Genomic DNA, 22,456 nt, shown 5'->3' with positions numbered 1-22,456 from the left:
ATCTGTGACAACCTCCTGCATCTGTGAGTGCTCCTCAGGGATGGGCAGCCCCCACTCCAGAGGATGCAAACTGCTGCTGCTGTTCTGCCTTGGGGGATTTCAGCTCATGATGTTTACCCCCCCACAGGCAAATCCCAAGAACTAAAGTATATCTCTTCCCCGGTGGGATTGTATTCCCACAGCAATTATTTTAGTTGCATTATTAAATACGTGGAGGCTTGACAAACCTATGGACACTGTTGCTTTACTGAAAGCAGGTTTCTGTTTTCAAGATCTCACCATCGCTAGTCCTTTTTGCTAAAAAGCACTTGCATTTAACCTAGAACTTGTATCTAAAATAGATTGAATTTGTTCTCAGCACTTCCCACACTATGTTTGCTATATCTTAGTATCATATTTGCTGTTATTAGACAGCCTTTGCTTTCTTTTACCAGGCCACCACAGCAAGCAGTTGCTCTTTTCTTCTAATTTTACTCCATGGAAACCAGAAAACATCATCTCTGCAAGCTGCTTGATTTTCCTGTCATGTTTCATAATCACAGACCATTCTGGAAGCAGGAGAAAATGCTAACATCCATGTCATCAACTTGATGGAAATGGATGTAGCTAAAATTTACACCCCACCACACATGATGTCTTGTTCAAAGCACGCAGAGAAGACACCGTTTAGGTAACATACTAAACCTTTTCATTTCCATCTGTTCTTGCTGGCTGGGAATGGGTCAGGAGCTAGTAGAAGAAACTAAGTAATGAGGTCAGTGCAAATGACAGTGGCACACTCTGCAACAGAGGGAGTGTGAGATGGAGCTGGACAGTCACACCAACCCTTTCCAGAAGCATTCAAAGAAATACCTCTGTGGTACTAGTGTGTGAGGGGAAAAAAAGGAGACGTTTATTGCTGGGAAATACGAGCAACTCTAGGAAGAGTTGGGATGAACAAAAAGAAAAAAAAAGAAGATGCCCATGGCCATGAGGCAGAGAGGGCTTTCAGGCCATCAGAGTTACCTTCATCACTATCTAATGAATTTGAAGATTTTTGAGCTGCACTTGCCAGCAGAGGCAAAAGCATGCTGCTTGCTCACACTGTGGTGGGAGGTAAGGGAATATGCAACCCCATAAATAGGAAGACTGCAGGGTCTCCTGGGCCTGCGGATAGAGAGGGACCAGATAGCTATGTAACCTTGGAAGTTAATGCTCTGAGACGTCTCAATGCCCCCATACTTTCCTACCCAAAACACAAAACCTGGCTCACACTCCTGCTGCAAGTTGAGCCCCACAGGCTCCTGCCAGCTTATTCAGAAGGTGGTTCCCAGGGGATGACTAGGATCTCTCTGAATGTACAAAAGGTGAGTAGATCAAGCGCTCCAGCTGTGATTAAGGGAAGAGGCTTGATCTGAACCAGGGACTCACCTTGCCTGTGGACTTGACCCCTTTCCAAATGCAGAAGTAACAGATGATCCATGCCAGCAAGAGACACAGAGCCAGCTCCCAGCGCAGGCTGCCCAGGTGCTGGATGCCATCGGAAATCTTTAGCACTCTCCTCCTGCATGGGGGGGAAGCAAGAGAACATCCAGTTGTCACTGATGTTGGCCACTAATGTTCCCAACACCATGCTGGTTCTCACAACACCTCCACAGCACCAGGCTCTGGTGAGAAGACCTGTCTTACTAACAAAGATCAGGTCTGAACTGCAAGCCTTAGAGGAATCAAGCAGTGCTCCCCTCTTAAAAGTACTACCAGCCTGGCAGATCACACACGGACACTTACTTCTATGCTCACTCAAGTGCTGGCCTGTTTGGCCAAGATATTTCTTCTCCTGTCCTCCTCCCACCCTTCATCAGTTTTGTCCTCTAGGGTAAGAACTCTGTCTCTGAAAGAACATGCAGCACTTTGCACGTACAAGCTCTGCCTGGGCCTTTTTCGTGCACATTACAAAGTTCACCTACATTTCTGACATGCTTCAAACCTCAAAGTGAATGATACAGTGCACTTACCATGCAGAATCCATCAGGACCACCCAAGAAGCAATGCTGTCTAACCCCTTCCCCACAGAACACTTCTGTCTTTAGGAGCAGCTACCTATTTCACCTCAGGACTCAGAGCAGCACAGTGTCCCACACCATGACTAAGACCCAACCAAGACCACAGTAATCCCCATTGTGCAGTCAGAAGAGGCCATCCTGGGCATCCTCTTTCAGCCAGTATGGAGATATGATCCTGGGCTAGATGGTCATTGGTTCAGCTGAGGTCTTATGGTCTCACCCTGGCCATATAGTGGCTTTCCATGTCATATGTATGTCAAATCTCCCTCATCACCTACAGAAGTAAGGACTCACTCTCCTCCATCTCCTACACTGCACAGGTGGATCTGAGCATGAAACACCATGGTGCAGTCCCAAAACCCCAAGCCTGAGACAGACAGAGAGGGACATGCACTTCCCTGGAGCCCAGCAGCAATGCTCGCCCTGCTGCAAAAGACAGCAATTTCCCCCCCCAAAAAAAGTCACATTCCCAGGGAATCGCAATCTAACACACACTGCCTCCTGTCCTGCACCACAGCCTCATGGCTGATTGAGAGGATGAGAGAGAGGTCGGAAAAATCACAGTGCTCCACCAGATACATTTCGTCACGTTGCTGTTTGCCTGCTTCTAAGGACATGGACTCTGTAACCAGAGGGGAAAGGGTACCAGTGGACCGTAACTAACTGGGCACTGTACTGCAGCCAGAAGAGGCCTCAGAAGTGTGCCATCAGCCCACTGGCAGGTCAGCGCTTCTCGATGAAACGGTGGCCTCCTACCTCCCCGCCCATGGAGGGCAGGAACAGATGCTGCATCAGAAGCAATGGGCAGTGGAAATTTCCAGTCCCGTGTGCTTATTGCCCAGTAACACAGGGATGGTCACAGCAGTGGTGGGAACATCAAGTTTCCAGCAGCCAGCCTCAGGAAAAGCACTCTAAGGCAGGCCACTATCTAATCACATATGAGCAGCAGGCAGAAGGAGAATACAGGCTCATGGAGCACACAGAAGACAAGGAAAATTTAAGAGCTTTAAAGTTTAAAAACAGCATCCCTGTGCAGAGCCAGGGATGCCCTGGAGGCATTGTGTGCTCCGTGCACTGACAGCACTCAGCAGCACTGCTGAGGGCAGAGCCCTCCATCCATCTAAACACACAAGGGAAATTCACGGTGGCAGCAGAGGTGTTACTTGCACAGTCTATTAGCCAGTGCCCAGTGTGTAACTGGGCCTGTTTTCCCAGGAGATGCTGAGGATCATTAGAGATCCCAAGCCAACGTGCCTGTGCCTTCGTGCCAAAACGCATGAAGGCATTAGTTTACCTCAGGGTAACTAATACAGGATGAGAAAACAATGACAATGAGGGAACACATTTCAACATGAGGTAAGCCGACCCTATCCTAATACTTTATTTCAATATTCGTGACTTTCTCTCCTTGGGATAGCTTGCATACTATTCACTCTAAAGTGAAAACATCACCTCTTTTTCTACTTTTAAGATGAAGACTAGCCCACATACAAAGTCAACCACCTACTATACCAGAGCCTCCTGGGAACATGCTGGTATCACACAGTAGCACAGATTCAAAGGGAAGAGATCACCTACTGCATCACCAGCAAGGATTCCTGCAGTACATCACAGGGCTTTAAGGTCTCGTCTTCAACAGCTGAACGTGCTACAGCTGGCAAAATATGCATACAAAAACCCATTGTAGAGCTGCTGCTTTGTGGATCTCCACAGATCTCATCCCACTCCCACCTGTAGTCTTGACACCCGCGTCCTGAGCATGAGTTCACTGGATGCAGCCACTAGGCAGGCTGAGGACTGCATGGGGCAGACTGCTCTGAACCGAACAAGAGCAATGGATAATCCAGCAGATGTAGAAACTGTAATCTGAACTGTAGGGTAACGACCACTATACGCTGAAGGACTGTCACTAATTTTATTGAGGTTTGCACCCTGAGAAAACCTGCATCAAAGCTTCAGGACGGGGAACATGAAGCCAATTCACCTACATTGCGGGAGGAAACAACCATATAAGGAAGTTCACAGCTGGCAATGAAGAACAAGGGTAGAGGTAGGGAGAAGAACAGCACAAATGGAGCAAGGGAGAGTGCAACAGCAGAGGAGGAATAAGAGAGAAAAGGACAATAAATGAAATATCAGGAACCATAGGAGGTGAAGCACCAGCGAAGTAAGGTCTTGCACAGTCAGTTAGGCATCGCTGAGATCCGTGAGACCAAGAAGCCCAAAGGTCCAGAGGAATAGGAATACAGCATCAGAGAAGGACAAAGTCAGATGGCTCTGAGGCATGCCAGCACAGTTCCAGACAAGCACCATAAGCCCAGTGATGTTACCCTTGACTGATGATGCTGCCCCTGAGAGCCTTCACTCTGACCTGCCCAGCTTCCTCTCCTGTGTCCTCTTCTGGCAAGGATGGGTTAATAGGATGTGCCGCTGCAGGGTTTGTTCCTTGCCCAGGGAAGGTATGTCCCAGAGAAAAGGGAAAGGTCTGTCCTTTACTTACTCCCAGAACTCGATGACAGGGGAGGTGATGTTTTCGCTGGTCACGTTGAGCGTTGAGTTCGCCTTCTGGAACTCCATGCAGTTCCCTGCAGGAGAGGCCCAGGGAGAGAGAGAGTGTAAGTAGCAGTGTCTGGAGCACTGGAGGATCTGAAAAATCCCTTCCTTTCCATCCACAGTGTTAACACTCATTGTCATTTACTCTGAGACAAATTTTGAATAGTCCCAAAGATGCACAAAAGGAGTCCCCTCCATGGTAAGGTTGGCAAGAAACCTAGGACAATTAAAACAATGGCATTTAGTTTTTCCTTCTAGTGGACACAGTAAGCAGTCCCAACCAGCACTGGGTCTACAGATAATGCACAGCACAGGATGACTGGAAGATGCCAAGAAGGAAGGCGCCCACAGTGGCTGGAGCCAAGAGCAGGAGCTGCCAGGGGGACCACCACTGCACAGCACCAGCCAAGAGCTGCAAGTGGTTGGCCAGTACCAGCACTGGTGCTCTCTAGCAAAGACCCAGATCAACTGACCCTCTTCCCCAAAAGTGCCAGCAGAACTGCAGTGACCCGGCACTCCCCACCCCTGTGACCAGCAGTCCCACCCACGCAGGGGCAAGCCATTCTCCTGAGATTTGGCGCTGGGCAGCAGCAGGTTTCCCTCAGCCAGGATCCAGTGGAGGATTGGAAGGGGGCTCCACACCCACCTGTGTTCCACTCATGGTCACAGCTGCCCCAGGGGAGGTCAATGGTGAATGAACTGAAGAGATAAAACAAGGCCCAGGCCAGGACAATGATGTAGTAGAAGTTCAGCAGCACGACAATGACCTGTGAGGCATAGCCAATTCCTGCAGAAAGCAAACCCCAAAGGCGGGTGACACACGCGCTGGGGGATGGGAACAGGACTTCCCTTTGGGAGGTGCACACCCAACTTTTTCATCTGCTGCTGCTCTGCATTTCGACCGTGCTACCAGTTGAGTGCCAGTGGGGTGGCCACCGGAGCCATCATCTCCTCTCCAAAGCCCACCACGCTGCACCAGCAGGGGTCCAAACAGAGGCCTCAGGGACCCCCTCTTTCTGCTACCCCACCGCAGCCTTCCCTGGTGAAAGGGTGGCAATGGGAGGGAGTCTGGGCAGGGGACAGGCAGACTATGGTTGGAAAGCCACCCAAAAAGACAGAAACATATGACGGCTCTCCATCTGCTGAATAATGCCTCTTCTACCAAAATTCACCTTTTATTCACTCATCCCTTTTCACTTTTCTTTGGGAAGCTTTTGTATTAACACCACATGCTTTCCCTGGGAGGTGCTGGAGGAGCATCTAAAGGTTTTGATACCTCGGGAAGAAGCAACTGACACTTTCAGAGAAATCATGGAAAATGGCTTGAGGCTGGATGACTGTACTGAAACAAGTATTAGAAGTGTATCTGACTGCTAACAATTTATTAAGACAGCTAATATCTTTCACCACTGAGGTTTTAAGCCATCTGCAAACTCAGGAAAATGGCATAGCATTGACTTAAAAAAAATAGTAGTATGTTTTAGGTTCCTCATAACCACCAGAAACATTTTCATCATTTAGGTCTTGGAGGACAACCTTGATTGGGAGCAAATCTCCTGGCCAGGGCTGAGGCCATGAAGAAGGAAATCAGGATGCAACATAATGATGGGAACTGTTTGGTGAGAAAGGCGATCAATTTTTCCAGCGTCATTTTTAGAAAGGGGGCAGCCCATGGCCTTCCCAAGCTGGGATCTCCAGGGGTGGGTGGCAGAAGCATGGAGGTAAGTAACGATCCAGGCTGTGCAGAGAAGAAATACTGCCTGCCCCCCCAGGGCCACTCAGTCCCCCCCCAGTTTGGCATGCCCTCCTTGGCTGACCCCACTCACCTTCAAAAAGGGGGCAGATCCTGCGCCAGGCTGTCACCCCTCCCTGGCTGGTGTACTGCCCCAGCGCTGTCTCCAGGAAGAAGACCGGGATCCCGCAGGTGAAGAGAAAGATGAGGTAGGGGATGAAGAAGGCACCTGACAGATTCAAGAGGCAGATAGGAAAAATAAGCCCCGTGGGGTGACTGGGGTCAGGCCATCTCCAAACTGGCACTGGGCAGGTCCCTCCCTGGGGGGGACAGCCTGGGAGGGATGAAGGTTGTAGGGGCAGGAAGGTCACGGATGGGATGCCAGGAAAAAGGGATTTTCCTCATGTTTCATCTCCCAGAGTGATGTGATTACATGAGAAACTCAACATTTAGGAAAGATGGAAAGTTTCTAGGCCTGATTTTTGTGCAGAAAAGTGTGAAACAAGATCTCAATAGCTGTGTGGAAATACAGGAGAACACCCTGCTGTAAAACCGTTGTGACTTTTAATCAAGTTGGTGACAACTCTCACATTGGTTATTCTGACTGCGTAAGCTGACAAGCCCATGGATGACAACACCAAGGCACTGAGGAGCACATTGAGACTGACACCTTCACCCAGTCTGTGGGATTGCTCAATCATTTGCTCACTGGAAAGTAGCAGACACACAAACGAAAAGTAAGTAAGAAGTGTAGGAAAGCACGTACCTCACGCCAGCAGCCAGGGCTGCCCTCCTGTTCAAGCCCTGTCATGAAACCAGGCAGGTAGAGAAAAACTGCATCAGGCTTTTGATTACCCCAGGCTTAACATTAAATGCAGTAACAGCTTTTGCCCCGCAGAGCACAGGAGACAGTCCTGCAAGATGGTCCGCACTCCCTGCTGCACTCATGTGCCACCAAAGCTGCTCAAGCCCTGCTGCAAAGGCAAGGCACATGGGGCAGGACTGGTGTGGAAAGGGGTACCCCCAAGTGGAGAGGGCCAACTGGGCTGCAGCAGGCTCAGAAGGGCACACAGGGTTGGAGGTGGCAATGCAGCCAACCACTAACCACATTTTCCCTGCATAGCCCTTTTCTGTGTCTGTAAGATGCTAACTGGCTCTGTGGTCAGTTCGGTGGGGGTATGTGGGGAATAACAATCCTGGTGCATAAGTAAACTCAAAACCCAGGAGATTTCATTAAGAAGCTTAGCTAGCAAGCAGCAGTGGAGAGAAGGAAGGGGGCGCTTTGGGGACCTGCCAGAAGTCCCACCCCACACTCATCCCAGCTTGGTACAGAATCACAGCCCTCTCCTCACTTCAAAAAAAAACCAATCGAGGAAATAGACAGGGAGAGCATCTTGGCAGCTCTCTGTGGGCAAAGAGCAGCTGAAGGCGTGCTGAGACCTGGCAGCGCCAGCAGGAACAACGAGTGTCTGCCCACATGTTCTCCCTCGACCAGTGAAGAGAAGTTGGTGAGGGCAAAGGATAGGGGAAATGGTTGTACCAACACCATCCCGTCAATTCCCAACTTGCATGTAATCATATTATCATAAAAGTGGTACTTTTTCCAAGAGAGATTACTCTTATATAAAAAGTTTGTATTTAAACTGCAGCCAGGGTATCCCAGGGGAGGTCTCTGAGGTGGCAGGTCAGTTCTCCAGCCGGCGCTTCCCTTATTTCCAGCCTGGGATCTGGCTTTTCCTTTTCCTCAGGTTTACTGGCAGGTTTCATGCTTTGGGAATCTAAGTGGAGGGTCCCAACATGTAGGCTGTGAAATGATGCAAAATTATGGTGGGGCAAAGGAGAGGTTTGCAGAGACACATTTGGGCCAGGGGCTGTGATGTGCCCCGCTGAAGGGGAAGGGGGAAGCGCTGCCACATGTGCCCACTCCACTGCGGCCCACGCCCCTCTGTGTGTGCAGGGATGGTGGTGGCAGTGGGCCCTTGGGACTGGCTGGTTTGAGGAGTGCTGGGGAGGCGGTGCGGCACCGGCAGCCACATCACCAGACAGGCTTCCCCGGTATTTCCCAATCGGCAGGGCCAGCCTGCCCAGGGAGGGCCTGACCCCACCACGGGAGGTGAAACCAAGAGCGAACAAGAGGAAAAAGAACACTTTTTGTTCTTTCCCACCTCCCACCCCACCACACACACACATTGTGTAGGACCTTGGTATCAGACACTGAGCGCTGAATATGTAAGGAACTCCTTTTTCTTTGTTGTGTGGAAATATCCCTAAAGAAAGGAAAAGCAAATGGCTGCCCCTCTACACAGCTCAGATTTTGCAGATACCTTTTTTTGCAAGAAGTCTGGCTTATTTAGGGCAGCAAAGCATGAGCTGAGAGCGGTTGTCACCACTGCCTACACACAGTTCAACATGGGGAGAAAAAAAGTCAGCCATTATGGCAGAGCTATTTCAGCTGGATGGTAACACTGGCACAGGAGCAAATGGTTATAGGCTGGCATGACTGACCTGGAGCTGGAAATTAAATACAGGTCCTTCACCTTTATTGAAGTACCAGAGAAGCAAGTGCCTGGACCATCCCTCCCAAAGGAGTACAGGACAAAACCTCTAGCAGCTTTCAAAATTAATCTTGAGGCGTTACAAGGGATTTGATACAGCACGAGCGGTGCAGGAAGGAGCCTCAAGTCCTGCACAGCCTCATCACACTGCCTTGCTCCAGGAGAATCACAGAATAATAGGGGTTGGAAGGGACCTCTGGAGATCATCTAGTCCAACTGCCCTGCTAAAGCAGGTTCGCCTACAGCAGGTCTCACAGGATTGTGTCCAGGTGGGTTTTGAATATCTCCAGAGAAGGAGACTGCACAACCTCTCTGGGCAGTCTGTTCCAGTGCTCTGTCACTCTCAGAGTAAAGAAATTTCTCCTCATGTTCAGAAGTCACACAGGAAATGCTTTCCTCTCTGCACGAGAGTCTTGTGCCCCATCCTTGCTCTAACCTCAGGGGAAGGCAGCCAGAGATTAAAAATTTGCCTGAGACTTCAAATTCCTCATAATCTCTGCCACTTCACAGGGCTTTGCTTCAGGCCTGCTTCGGGGGGGGGGGAAGACTGAGAAATCCCTTTGCACCTTGCCTCTGCTGCCCAACCACATACTGTGGCTGCGCTTTCCTCAGAGCCTTCCCCCAGGTCTCCCCCAGCCCCAGTGTGGGGGCACAGCAGGGGCTACAACAGGAAAAGGGGTGCCAGGACAGGGTCCTGGGTCCCGCTTGCCATGACGGGATGGCACCTGAAGGGGTGCAGCAGTGGGGGAATACACAGCTCAGCAAGTAGCCGAGAAATGTTCTTGGTGGAAAAGGAGAACACGGTAAAACCTCCTTTTTCAACAGGGAAAGAAAATGCCTGACCACCTGGTGGAAAGAAACAAGTGCTAAGCAAAGCATGGCGTGAAAGTAGCTAAACAGCAGTTAATCCTCTTTTATGCCACTGGGATGAAAGCAGTTTAGTGAGGCCCATGAGACTACCTCAAGCTCAAGCCAGGGGATTTCAGCCCCAGGTCTCCAGCGCTCGCTCCCTGCCAGCTCCCAGCCAAGTGCCGTTTCCCCGTCTCCCCTGCCCTTCCGGAGAGCCCAATTAGCAATTAATCACCAGACAGGGAGAGTAACTCCCTCTCGCCACATGCCACTGAGCCAAACTTGAGAAGAGCTTCAGGCTTTCTTTTTTTAAAATAATTTTCTCCCTTAAAAGGGAGCCACAAACTAAAAGCAGGCACAAACACCTGTAAAAGCCCACAGCAACCCTCCACCTGCAAAAGCAAGCCCAGCCCTAAGCCACGGGGCAGCTGCCAAGCACAGCCTGAGCAGCATCGATGTGCCAGCACCTCGTTGGTAACAGCAATGCCCCGCTCCCTCTCTTTCCCATCAAGCACATCCATCTGCACACCTCACAGCCCTGCTGCGTGGCTCAGAGGCAGGGATCCCCTCTCCCACATGCTTGCAGCTCCAGTAGAAGCCAGGAAGGCACCATGGGGCACAGGAGGAGTGCTGTGCTTCTGCATCAAGGCGAGGAAAACCCCTTCACTCTGCCCTGCCCCTGCCACCTGGCTCCAGCACCCAAGGGACGTCCTTCCATGGCCAGACGCCAGACAGGGACCTGTGGCCAAGAGCCCCTTGGAGGCCCCCTGAGCCTCCAGGAAATGCTGCAGTTCCTCTCAGCCCTGCAAAGACATCAGTGCCTCATGGCCTCCCACAACACTCCCTGCAATGCCGCTGGGACCCACTGTCTTGTTTGCAAGTGTCTTAAGGAAGAGGTGCCTGGGGTGAGTCACACTGCTTTGAGAACCGAGCCCCCATCCTGCTCCTCCTGCCTCCCCCTGCATATGGCCACCCATCTCACCAGCGGGACCCGGGTTCCGCACGCCTCAGGGAAGCATGGCTACAGCTATCAGAAACCCTGGGACATTACTGCTCGGTCACCCATACCCCACCAGCTCCAGATGACCCCTGCTTGTGGCCCAAATGGCAGGTGGCACCACGCTGGCAGGTTAGCATCCTTTCTTCATGCTCATGACTCGGGCGTTGCTGAGAAGCTGCTGCCAGCAGTGAGCAGGGCCAGATATGGATGTCACAGAGGCAGGAGGGACCGCGGAGGGACACCGGCGACCCGGCGCCCCTGGGGCTGGCTGGGACTAGGGGTGCACTGACCTCCACCGTTCTTGTAGCAGAGGTAGGGGAAGCGCCAGACATTTCCCAGGCCGATGATCTCCCCAGCCACAGACAGGACGTACTCCAGCTTGTTGTTCCACTGCCCTCGCTCCAGGGTCTGGTCGTCCTCCTCCTTCTCCTTTTCCATGCTGGGGTGTGCAGGCACCGTTTCGCCATTACTGACGGCGCCGGGGACTCTGTAATCCATCCCACCTTCAGAAGGAGTTTCCTTTGTTATGTTCAGCACAAGCCACGCAACAAGGCAGAAGCCTGGGCTACGGGAGGCAGGAGAGGGGAGAGGACACACACAGGCACGCACACACACACATGTTGAGTGGTTCCTTTCTTGCTCCTTATACCTATTCCTGCTGGCAGCAAGGCACTAAGAGCCTGCACGCGCTTTCATTGCTTAGTCCAAAACCAGTCCTTAAAAGCCATTATCGGTTTTGTTATTTTTAATGAATTTGTCTCAAAACACTTCTGGAAGGCCATCCACTAAGCACAGTATTGCACAGAAGACCCAGCAGCTCAGCCAAGCTGGAGCTCACACCGCAGCAGGTATTTGGAACAGACTTAGGGCTGGAGGGGGGTGAAAACAGGATCAAATACTTGACAAGATATTTTACAAGGGCTTCTCTTCTCCTTTGTTGCTGCTTACCAAGGTCTGTTTTTACAGACCATGCAATGAAAGCCACAAAACACACATAAGTCTTAGATACAGGAAGAGGATGCACTGAAGAGGGAGATGACTTTCTTCTTTCAGTGGTGGCAACTGTTGCTGGCAACCTACTAGGCTGCGAGAAAAGGTGATTTTTCAGAATGGTCCTATCCTTCTACTAGCAGGAAAAGAAAGGATGCAGATGCCATGGCCATCTCAGGTCTCTCCTCTCCCAGGGTCTGCCCCTCCAAACAAACATCCACCTGTTGCCTGCAGAGGCTCCCCACAGTACCACTCTCAGGAAGCTTTGGCACTGCAAGAGCTTCTTCCGTCTCTAAACAGATCTCTGCCAAGAGAAGTAGATCGGCACAGAGTAGATGGGCACCTCTCCTGCTGTCCCACCTTCCCCCAAAAACCTCCAAGAGGACACCTCTCCTCCCAGGAAAGCCAGGGCATAGTGTAAGTGACTGTTGGTGCACAGCTGGTGGCTCAGAGCACAGCGAGGAGATAGGTACATGCAGCACGGGTGGCACCAGCTCTGCTGCAGCCATTTAGGAGGCTCAGGGGGTACTCGAGCCTGTTCCTCACGGGCAGGATGCCCTCCCGGCTGCCAAGCCCTGGAGGGCAAAGGGTGAGGACTGTGGTTCCCACCAGTGCCCGGTGCCAAAGCTGGGATTGCTGAGGACCTCGTGCCAAGGAGGGCACCTTCCTTCTCATGGTGCCAGCCCTTGAGCCTGCTCATGCCCTGCAGAGGCAGCTCCACCAAACCCAGCCTAATGCTGCCATTCATTCCTGCCTGCAACCCCCTTGCCAGGAGAGCAGGAAAAGGCATAGGCAGCAAATGACACTCTCCCCTATCTGGGGAAAGAAAAAAGAAGGAGGAAAAAAAAAAAAAAAAAAGGCAAAGCAGCATTTTCAACCTCTCCCCTCCCCCTACATACTCCCTTATAAAACACTCTGGGACATGAAGAGGAGCAAGAAGCACTAGCAGGCATTTGACAGCGCCTGCAAGGAAGGACTGGGAGGACCCCTCCGCACTAGAAAATGATTAAACAGGCAGAAAGCGCACCGTGACCTCTCATCCACGGCAGACCCGGGTGGGTGTGGGGAGTGGGGGGAGCAGGGCAGAAGAAAATAGGGGCAGAGGTGTTACCTTGCGGATGGCGCTGTCGGGGCACAAGCCGACGGGAGACGCGAGGGCAGGACCGAAAGGTGCTGGCTATTTAAAGTGTGGAAAGAAAAAATTCAGCAGTGGTGTAATCCTAGACTTCGCCCAACCCACATTCCTTCCCCCCACCCCCCAGGGCTGGACAAAAACCTACACATGACTGATTTCATGGCCAGTGCAAAGGGGCTCGTTCCCCCCCGCCTGCGAGAAGGGCTCACACCGCCTCCGCCAGTGCTCTCCCTCCCGGGACGGGGACTGCTTGGCTCCCACTCTCCATGGTCTCTCTGCCCAACCCTGTCCCTGGAAGCACAGGAGAAATGGGAGACCACCACACACAGGTGCCTCTGCAGCCCTGCCCGAGGAAGCCAAAGCCCCAAGACCTGCTGGGAAGGGGTAAGAGACGAAATACAAATTTACAGCGCATTGCCATCACGGGGTTGCTCCTCAGTGGGGAGAACATGGGCACAGAGCAAGGTCCTGCATGGCAGCCCAACCCGCAATGCCCAGGGGGGCAGCCGGGCTGTGCCAGGGCCAGGAGCCATGGCAGGCAGCAGAGCTCTGAGCTGGAAATAAAATCTGCTAAACTCTCTGCTGCTTCTTATTAAAGGCCCAAAACCGCCTCATTCAGAAATTCAGCAGGTTGCAAACTTTTTCCCTCACATGCAGGGATCTTTGCTATGGATCTCTCCCATGAGCAGCACTGCCCCATCCCAGGACATCACTCCAGAAGCTGCCACGGGAGCAGGTAATGGAAGGGTAGATGAAAAATCACGCAGCAGGGAGAAAACCAGCCCCACTTGTGCATACCCAACACTGGGGTGCAAAATTAGCTGTGGCTACTCAGGAAGGAGGTCTTGGGATTACTGCAAGTAATTACCTGATGACATTAGGTCCATACTTTGAGGCCATAAAAAAAGGCAAACAGATATTGCTCAGGGTAGATGTGTTACAGCTGTGATGGTCCAAGGATACAAGCCAGGCAAGGTTTTAAAATATTTTTATTACATCTATTGATGAATATCTGGGGCAAGAGAAAACAAAAAAAAATTCATGGGTTCAGGTTCAGTGTCCTTGTATCAGGCATGCAAAGCAGCAGCAAAACCTGACTTGTGTAGAGGCCGTTTGAGAAGGTATTAGAACAAGAATGAAGCAGCAAACAGAGGTGTCACCATGTTAATCTGTGGTGTACCCACAGCACCAGACTTCCTACAGGAGAAACAGGGAAAGGGAAGAGGGACTGGCAGAGGTAAGGAAAGGATTCAACCAAGGAGTGACCACATACACAACGACTCTTTGTTGGAGGAAGAGATGCTTAGGATAAAAAGAGGATGACAACAGAGGTCTAGGCAACAAGGAAAAGACAGAGAAGATGAACAGATTGTTCACTACATCTCATAATGCAACAGCTAATGGCATCTGATGAAATATTCAGATTTAAAGCAAAATATTTTTTCCTCCCACTGTGCATAATTAATTAAATGGGGTACCTGTGGCCATTGCCACAGAATATCATTCGGAAAGGAACTAGGCAAATTCACAAAGGGCTGCTCCTCCACAGCAGCAATTAAACAAGATGGTCCAAATAAAACAGTCAGCTCCAGTCCTCAAATCAGTGATCGCTGGAAACCAGGGAAGATGGTCCAGAGGAGGAATTACGTGAGACTATAAGAAGCAGAGAAAACCCCTGCGCAGAAGCCATGTCATAGTGAATAGTGTAATTGTTAAATAGTTAGGGTAAGGACATAGGGATTAAAAAAGCAACAGCAAAGTCAAATAATACCTTGCCTTGTCCAATAGATAAGTGTAAGGAGAGAGGAGACAGAATAAGGAAACATTTACAGAGATTCTCAAAATTATTGTGTGCATCAGCATCGCTGCTCAAATATCCCTGAATAACCACAATCACTACAGCGCACCGATGGCAATAATCTTATCAACAAGACGATAAGATAATTAGCAGGAACTAATAGACTGTGATAGGAAACCATGTAATCAATAACAAACTATTTGACTTCTGCCCAGCAAGATAAGACTGCATGAACACAACAATAAGTTGAAAATTAAAACAAATGTTGAGGAAATATTAAATCTACAAGTGCAAAAGCAAGCTGGAAAATCCTGAGCAAAGCATATTTAAAGTAAAACATCACTTTACACATCTTGTGGGGTGAAACAAGAAAAAGTCCATATGGTTTTGGGAGATGCTACTTGAGAGAGTTAAAAAAAAAAAAAAAAATCAATCTTTTTACTGAAGATAGGAAGAAAACTAACAAATGTCACAAAGGATCAGTTAAGACTACAGAAGAAGATGTTTTCAACACACATTTTTGAAATTGCAGAAGGCAAAGAAACTGGGAGGAACTTTAATCAGCCCATCTGAGGCAATGATAATCTAAAGGGAAAAATGCAAAGGATGAAATCTGGACCTCTCAGATTTTGAGTCTTTAACCATATCTAAGCCAAGTGGAAGAAGGGGGATAGTCAGAAAAAAACCTTAGGAAACAGATTTGCAAGAAACAAATAAGAGATGGAAGAATGTGAATCTTTAAAAAAGAAAAAAAAAAGGAATAACTTAGATAACGTGCACGCTGTAGTGACAGGAAAACTATTTCATCCTGAGATCTACTGAGATAATGCCATTTAAAAATATTTTGATAGATACATATACATAGATTTTATTTGTATGAATAAGGAGAACACCAGGGAAGGGCTTTTGCAGCAGCGTGTGCCACCCAGAGTTGTGCAAGCTGAACCTTACTGGGCAGCTGCAGAGCATCTTCCTCCCAATACAAGTGCCAGCAAGTGGCAGTCCAATTCGGGTGCCCGTCCTGCGGGCGTCGCTCTCGTGCCACCCCCAAGGATGGCACAAAGGGGTTATTTTGCGAGTGGCCTCCCCTGCTGGAGGTATGAAATGGAAGCCTGCCTGTTCAGTAACCCCCCAGAACATAGGGCTGAAGACGGCGCCAGCCAGAGCAGGCACGCTCCTCCCAGCCCTGTCCCAGGCAGCTGGGCTGTGACCTGCTGTTTACTGGGACAGGCTGTGCTGGAGGGATGCCTCCCCGAGCAGGTCCTGAAGCAGCTTCCAGGTACGGGCAAGCTGCCAAGCTGCCTTTGCTGGTGCAGAGCAGCACAGCACTGGTGCACAGGGCACGAGTGGTGCACAGCTGGCTTAGCCACTTCTCCCCAGTGCCCATTTTGGAGAAGAGCAACAGCACTGGACCAGGGGGGTCTCTGTCAGTGTGCCTCACACCTCAGCCACGACAAGGGCTGGATAATCCCAGTCCTAAAGGCTGTTGATTCCTCTCCTGATATTTATGTTGCATTTTGCTCATCTTTACCTTACAACAGTTACCAACATTTCTGTCTTCAGCTTTGTCCCATTCTTCCACCAGCAGCTGAGGTTGTTCTCCTGAGGAAGTGCTCATGGCCCAGACAAAGCAAGCCTGGAACAAGCTTCCTCTGGAGACAACAAGGTACTTCAACATTTTCTGGGTCAGATGTGCAAAAGAACTGGCCCCAGCCTGCCACATCCTGCAGTGCTCTAGTAGGAACCACAGGAGCTACTCCCAGGTCTGGTCTTGCTTTGTGTCTCCCTCCAGCTAGGCAGGGAACGAGTGTTAATTAGATTTTTCCTCCAAAGCACCCAGCCACCCGGAGAGACGGTTCAAACCTAAAAGGAGGAGGGATTGAAAGTCACCTGCTTGGAGGAATGATGAGGGGAAAAGAGGAGAGGGAAATGGTCACTGGGGAAGACATGCACAACCTCTCACTGCTCTGCAAGTACCAGTGACTTTTAAATGAACTTATGCCTCTAACCCACCAAAGCACTTTCAGGAGAGTGGCCAGGGCACAATTACTGCTGCTTCAGCATTCCAAAGGTGAAGAAGCCATCAGCCACCAAGGGCTGCACACCAAGAGCGGCTACGCTCACTTCCACCTCCCCCTCTGCTGGTCTGCCACACGTAAAAAACTGCCTCCATGTGTTTTGGGGCCTTGTAATCTTGCAAGCCACCTCCCAGCTTCCAGGAACACAATTTGCCGTTATATTATCTGGGAGCCAAAGGCCAGAGCAAATATGATGCATTTCCTCTATCTGACAACCACCCTGCTACCAGCTTTTTCAGCCTGAAAATGTTATTCAGCTAAGTGACCATGGCTGTAGCAAGCAAAATTGTCATGAATACGCACAGAAAGGGGATTAATAGAGGCTGATACTGGCTGGCACATTACAGGAACCTGGGGACTGCTCAGCAGAGAAAGAAGCCAAAGTAAGCAAAAAGGATTGACTCCTGCTTGAGCCACTAAGCTCCCTCCCAAAAAGGAACGTATATTTTGAAACTACAATGGCAGAAGCCAAAACCCATTGCAAGAGCCTGCAGTTCCTGCAGTGACAGAAGATCCTGCTTTATCCATTTGGACAGCCTTATTCAGACATAGCCTCCCTAGCAAATACCCGCTTCCAAATAATGACCCAAACAACTGGAATCCTGAGGCAAGAAAAGTCCTGTCCCCACTGGATGCCTGCAGAGCAGCAGAGGCCTCACTTTCGTGCTCAGGCTGCTTGTGGGTCAAGATACGACTGTCTGTGGACACCACGCTCTGTGTACAGGAGATAAACAGAGGACACTCCTGCGCTAGCCAGAGCTCAGGGACCAGCTTGAACACAGGACAGCATGCTCACAGCATATACAGGGCTGGAGAACCCCCTCCTGTAGATATCACTGCTGTAACCCCTGCTCCTCTGCTCGCAGAAGCTAAGGGTGGTGCTTGCGCTGTGCTCAGTGCATAGGCTGACAGCATGCTGGAGAGTCCCTCTCGATGCATCTCTGATCAAAGGTCAAAAGTGGGAGAGCATAGGGGGAGATAAACTGAGACCAAAAGGGCTGTGCTCCAAAACCTGCTTTGGCCATATATGAATTCCCAGCCGCCTAAGGGAGAGGCAGCAACAGAGCTGCCAATTCCCATCGCCGCTGTCTCAGCTACACCCAGTGCCAGTGGTTTCACACCCAGAAGGGGATGGAACCCGCGCTTCTTGGGTGTGCACTGGTTCGTCTGGAACAGCAAACCCAAGACTAAGGTGGGAACGTGCAGGCATTTGTGTGGTGTGCACAAGCACAAGCGCAGCAGGAGTGCCCAGGCAGGCAGATCTGCAGTGCTTCGCATCTTACCTCTGCTTTGACTTCTGCTTAATAGCTTGTCTCTGTTAAACACTCCGGCCCTTTGCACAGATAAGCAAGGAACAGGGTTTTTTCTGCTCAAAATTTATAAGTATCCCAGTTTCATTTATGGGCAAAAATGAAAGCACTGCAAGGTTATGCAGTTATAAGCACATATGTACAGATACCTATATATATATGCTTATAATATATAACAAGAGCTGAGTAGCAAGCAAAGACTCCTAAGCCTGAAGACTTCAATCTTTTCAGCATGTCCTTCTACTTTCCCCCCAACTCCATCAGGTACCACCAGTTCCTCAGGGCTCTTCCCTAGCTCCACTTCACCAGTGACTGCGCAGCCTGAACAAACCCTTGCAGAGTAACTGTGGGAAACAGGGCCCAAGGTCATGTTAGGGAGAGGGCAGGAATCACCACTCTTTTGAAGGCTAGTCATTGACCTCCTGATGTGAAAACTGAAAGTCTGCATCAAGAAAATAAAACCCACCAGTTTGTTCCTACAGCCAAGAAGCTAATTAGAGAGTATTTTCATATCAAGAATCATGTGCCAAAGGAAATAATAATTTCAGGCTAGTAACGATAGCACTATTGCTTAAGTGTAAGATCAGCAGATTGATTAGGTACAGAGTAGACTGGGCATAGAGAATGAGCTGTATATTGGGACCGTTGGGATGATGGTCATTCCTTATGCTCTGCACATCCTACTCCTCTGAGGTGCAGATATAAATCTGAAACAGACTGTCTCTGCAGAAAGAATTAAATCAAAGGCTTTGATAGGGCTGGGATTTTAGATGCCCCTACACCCTGTCTGCCTGCAAGGGGGATGTTCTGGCAGGAAAAAGGAAAAGCCTTTCTCAGAGGTGAGACACGGTTGCACCCGCTTAACTGATTCTCCCACAGAAAACCCATAACCTGGTTTTAAACAGGCAAGGTTTGGGCAGTGTTCTCAGAGCATCTGTTCATCCTTATTTACATACCCTAAAAAAAGGGAAAAGGATCGTTTTTAATTCAGGAGACCTACTGGGCTGGTAAGTACTAGAATACAAAGCTTCCATTCTGGGAGAAAATCAAATAGTCAGATAGTCCCTGGTAGACAGAATGAGAGAAATTTTTTAAAAGTTTCTGAGAAATAAGTTTCTAAGTAAGACATGACAAAGTAAAAACTTCAGCATTCTGAAAAAGGTCAATAAGAAATAAAACATGGGTTCGATTTTTCCAGCCTCCAAAAATCAGAAATACAGCAGACTTTTAGAAAGCCCCTGCATTGCCAGGAGGTGTTACCTCTTCAAAACATCCCAGGCAGCCCTGCTTTTGGCATGAGTGCCCCGGCTGAGCTCCTGGGCCAGCACAGTGCACCGGGATGTTGTGCATGGAAAAGCACCACCTGCGAGTCCAGAGCCCGTCTCTGAAATGCCACTCGGTACCAGGCACCCTGCAAGGCTCTGCAGAGCTTCGAGATCACCACAGAGCATGTCTGCTCCCAGCCGCTGCGCCTCAGAACTTGCTTGTGTCTCTTGTTTTGCTTCCGCAGTTGCCTGAGGCAGGGCAGGAGGAAGCGGGGGGACCTGTGCTGCCCCTCTTCTCTAACCTTCTCCTTGGCTGCCCTGCTGAGGTGCCTCCAAGGTAGCGTAGGCAGACACTCAGAGTGCTGAGGTACCTCTGCAGACAGATTAAAAAGGAGCTCACGTACTGGAAACGTGCTCTCTATCACTCATCTACTGAACTGTTTCAGCATGTGGTGGGGACTTGAGACATGAGAAAGACCTAGAGCCTTTAGACATCTTCCCAGACAGATGGGATTCTGCCTGAAGCAAGCTTCACCCCGAGGCTGATCTCCTGTCTACAAGTCATTCCTGTTCTGGTGGTCAGTTGCAACATATCATGGCACTGAGTCCCTTTCTTTCAGGCTTAAACATTTTTTCCTCAAAAATCTCATCAGAGAGTCATTTGCGAGTTTTGATAACTAAGGTGATCTTATTTTTCTGTTTGTAAGTGCCAGAGATGAAAAAGCTAAGCCTCAAGTTAGATCCAGCTGATGTCTGAAGAAAGCTAACCTTTCCAGTCAAGAGAAGGAATGGCGGTGGAGCAGGGCCTTGGTGCCCAGGCACCAGGCACAGAGATATTAGCAAAGCCACATGCTACATAGAGTAGGTAGCTTCTTGGCATTGCTTGAGAGCAGCCTGCTCCAGAGGGAACGAAAGAGGTGCTGCTGCACACATGCTTCACTCTTTGTCACCAAACTGAATAGAAATTCCAAGCCATGTTACCCTCTTGCCACCATGAATTCCAATACTGATGCCCCCCTGAAATAAGGCATATGGGGGCTGACCTGAGCAAGAGGTCAGAAGGAGAAATACACGGGAACACCAGGTATGTCCACTATGAATATTAATGACTTATTAATTACTTTCCTTCAGCCAGACAGGCTCAGAGCATCACTGCTCTTTTTGATAGAATAAACTCCATTCCTGGCCACTGCAAGCTAAGGCAGAGGGTCAGGTACTGCTTGCCAATCGTCTGATGAGTGCTGGAAATGTGGTTAAGGCAGTCACAGCTCAGATGTGAAGTTTTTATGGCAATCAGAAAAAAAGAAAAAACAAAACAGAAGCATCCATGGTAATGTGCCCAGACAGGGGAAACAATGAAAAATATGGAGCCAATTAAACCTTTAATCTTGGTATTCAGCATGACTGCAATCTAGGGGTAAAATGAGACTGATCTTTGATACTACTTACCCTACAAGTTTCCTATAGCAATGCTCAAATCGTGTGGCAGTACCAGCATACACCTGCTAGAACAGCAGCTGTGGATTTACACCAGAAAACAGCCCTTTTTTATGGCAGACCAAATCTGGTCCTAACAATGCCAATGGACATGGATGTGGCACTCTGCTCACTGAAGAGGAAAGACAGGGACTTCAGAAGGGACCAATCCACCAAAGAGATAAAAACCAGGCTTTGTAGGTGCAGCTGCAGCGAGGAACCCAAGCAATGGCCCACACAGCCGCTGTCAAAAGTAGTCTGAAGACATAGGTGCCCCCACGCCGTTCCCAAGCTCAGCCTGGGGCTGCCTGGAAGGGTGAGCTGCAGAGCCACTCCACTTCAGTGGAGAAGCTGGAGGAGCAGCCAGGGCTGACAGGACAGCAGCAGGCTGCTAACCTGCATGGAGGATGCTCCGGCTTGGAAGTGGGGAAAGGCAGTTCCTGGCAGTGGGATAAGTGGATGCTGAGCTGCAAGGTAGGAAAATCCCTAGACAGGTAGTTTGCAGTCTCACAGCTTCTCTGGAAGTAGACAGGCAGCCTTAGGGAGGTGGGAGGTGAGACATTCCCTGCTGGGAAGGGAAAGCAGCTGGGGAGGAGCAAAAAGTGCCTGCAAAGGGAATTTGCCCTGATTTCCTTTGGCCTCACTTCCCTCGAAGAAGGGATTTCCCAAGGTGTAATGGGAAGGCCTGAAGGGAAAGCACATGGAGCAATTAAGCAATTGTGTTTGAGACCACCAGAGCAAAGAGAAACAGGGATTCAGAACAGCTGTTTCTTAGGACAAAGCAGAACAAGGGATTTTTTGCAGAAGTCTCAGGTGCTGCTTGTGCAGCAGCACTCTCTGCACCCTCTGTAAACAGGAATTACACAAAAGAAGTGTCTGCTTTCTGCTCCAAACAGGAATCTGCCTCAACAGCCTCCAAGAATTGCCTTACTCAGCAAGAAAAATGAAAAAACCCCAACCTTTATGTTGTGAATAGCTTTTCTGTTGCTGTGGACTCTCTTCCATTATTTGTTTGGTGGTTGTTTTTTTTTTTTTCCAGTTTTGTGTATTCTCTGATTTTCTACACCCCTAAATCCTGGGGTGTTACCATTCCAGCGACCATTGTAAGTGCATGCCTACCGGAAGCCAGGGGAAATCGGTGCTCCAGCCTTCAACTCCCTGTGCACACATGCACATTCAGGAACAGGGCAGGATCCTTTCAGAGCACTGTATGGCACCCCCGCTATCTAATTCGTAACCTGTCATCCATTCCCTTCTAACAAATGCAGCTTGCAAAAATACCAGCGATATGAAAGGCCACTAAAGCATCATAAACATTATGGGAAGCGCACTCATAAATTCCTTAATTCTTCTGAAAACCACTTCTTACAATCCACTTTCTTCTGCACCTACATTCCCTGCAGACACAGCAAGCGATAGTCCAGGGCTTAGGGTGTCAGTGCCTGACTACATCAGCTTCTTCCCTCCTTCACATTTACTAGGCACTCCAGACAAACGTTGATTACCAAGGAAATCTGTCCACTCCTCAGGGCAAAGGCTCTGGTTTCTCCCTCTGGCAAGCTACTCCACGGTCTCCTTTCATACAACAGTAACTGTGAAACAGAGTAGCCAGGACTGACCATTTGCCAGTCTGGGTTGAAAACTGTAGAAAAGGCCATGGTGTGAGGTAATGC

The 22,456-nt window shown here is 49.7% G+C and overlaps 1 protein-coding gene across 2 annotated transcripts in view; it reads right to left on the bottom strand.

The window, feature by feature from the left end:
• The window catches only part of LOC104352913 (sodium- and chloride-dependent GABA transporter 2), a 30,405-nt gene extending 19,171 nt beyond the window's left edge, over positions 1-11,234 (bottom strand). The window contains exons 1-5 of one of the 2 annotated variants that reach the window (XM_086467350.1): positions 11,022-11,234; positions 6,422-6,556; positions 5,242-5,382; positions 4,543-4,627; positions 1,411-1,543 (exon numbers count right to left, since the gene is read on the bottom strand). In XM_086467350.1, the coding sequence (XP_086323476.1) occupies positions 1,411-1,543; positions 4,543-4,627; positions 5,242-5,382; positions 6,422-6,556; positions 11,022-11,229 (702 nt within the window). In that variant the 5' untranslated portion in view covers positions 11,230-11,234. The remainder of the gene's footprint in view (positions 1-1,410; positions 1,544-4,542; positions 4,628-5,241; positions 5,383-6,421; positions 6,557-11,021) is intronic. The other variant, XM_086467343.1, reaches the window with a different exon arrangement.
• Between the last annotated feature and the right edge of the window lie 11,222 nt (positions 11,235-22,456).

The sequence above is a fragment of the Leptosomus discolor genome, chromosome 1 (genome assembly GCF_034619465.1).
Source record: "Leptosomus discolor isolate bLepDis1 chromosome 1, bLepDis1.hap2, whole genome shotgun sequence".
Taxonomy (NCBI): domain Eukaryota; kingdom Metazoa; phylum Chordata; class Aves; order Leptosomiformes; family Leptosomidae; genus Leptosomus; species Leptosomus discolor.
The sequence above is the reverse complement of the archived record's forward strand: the minus strand, read 5'-3'. Positions and strand labels throughout refer to the sequence as shown.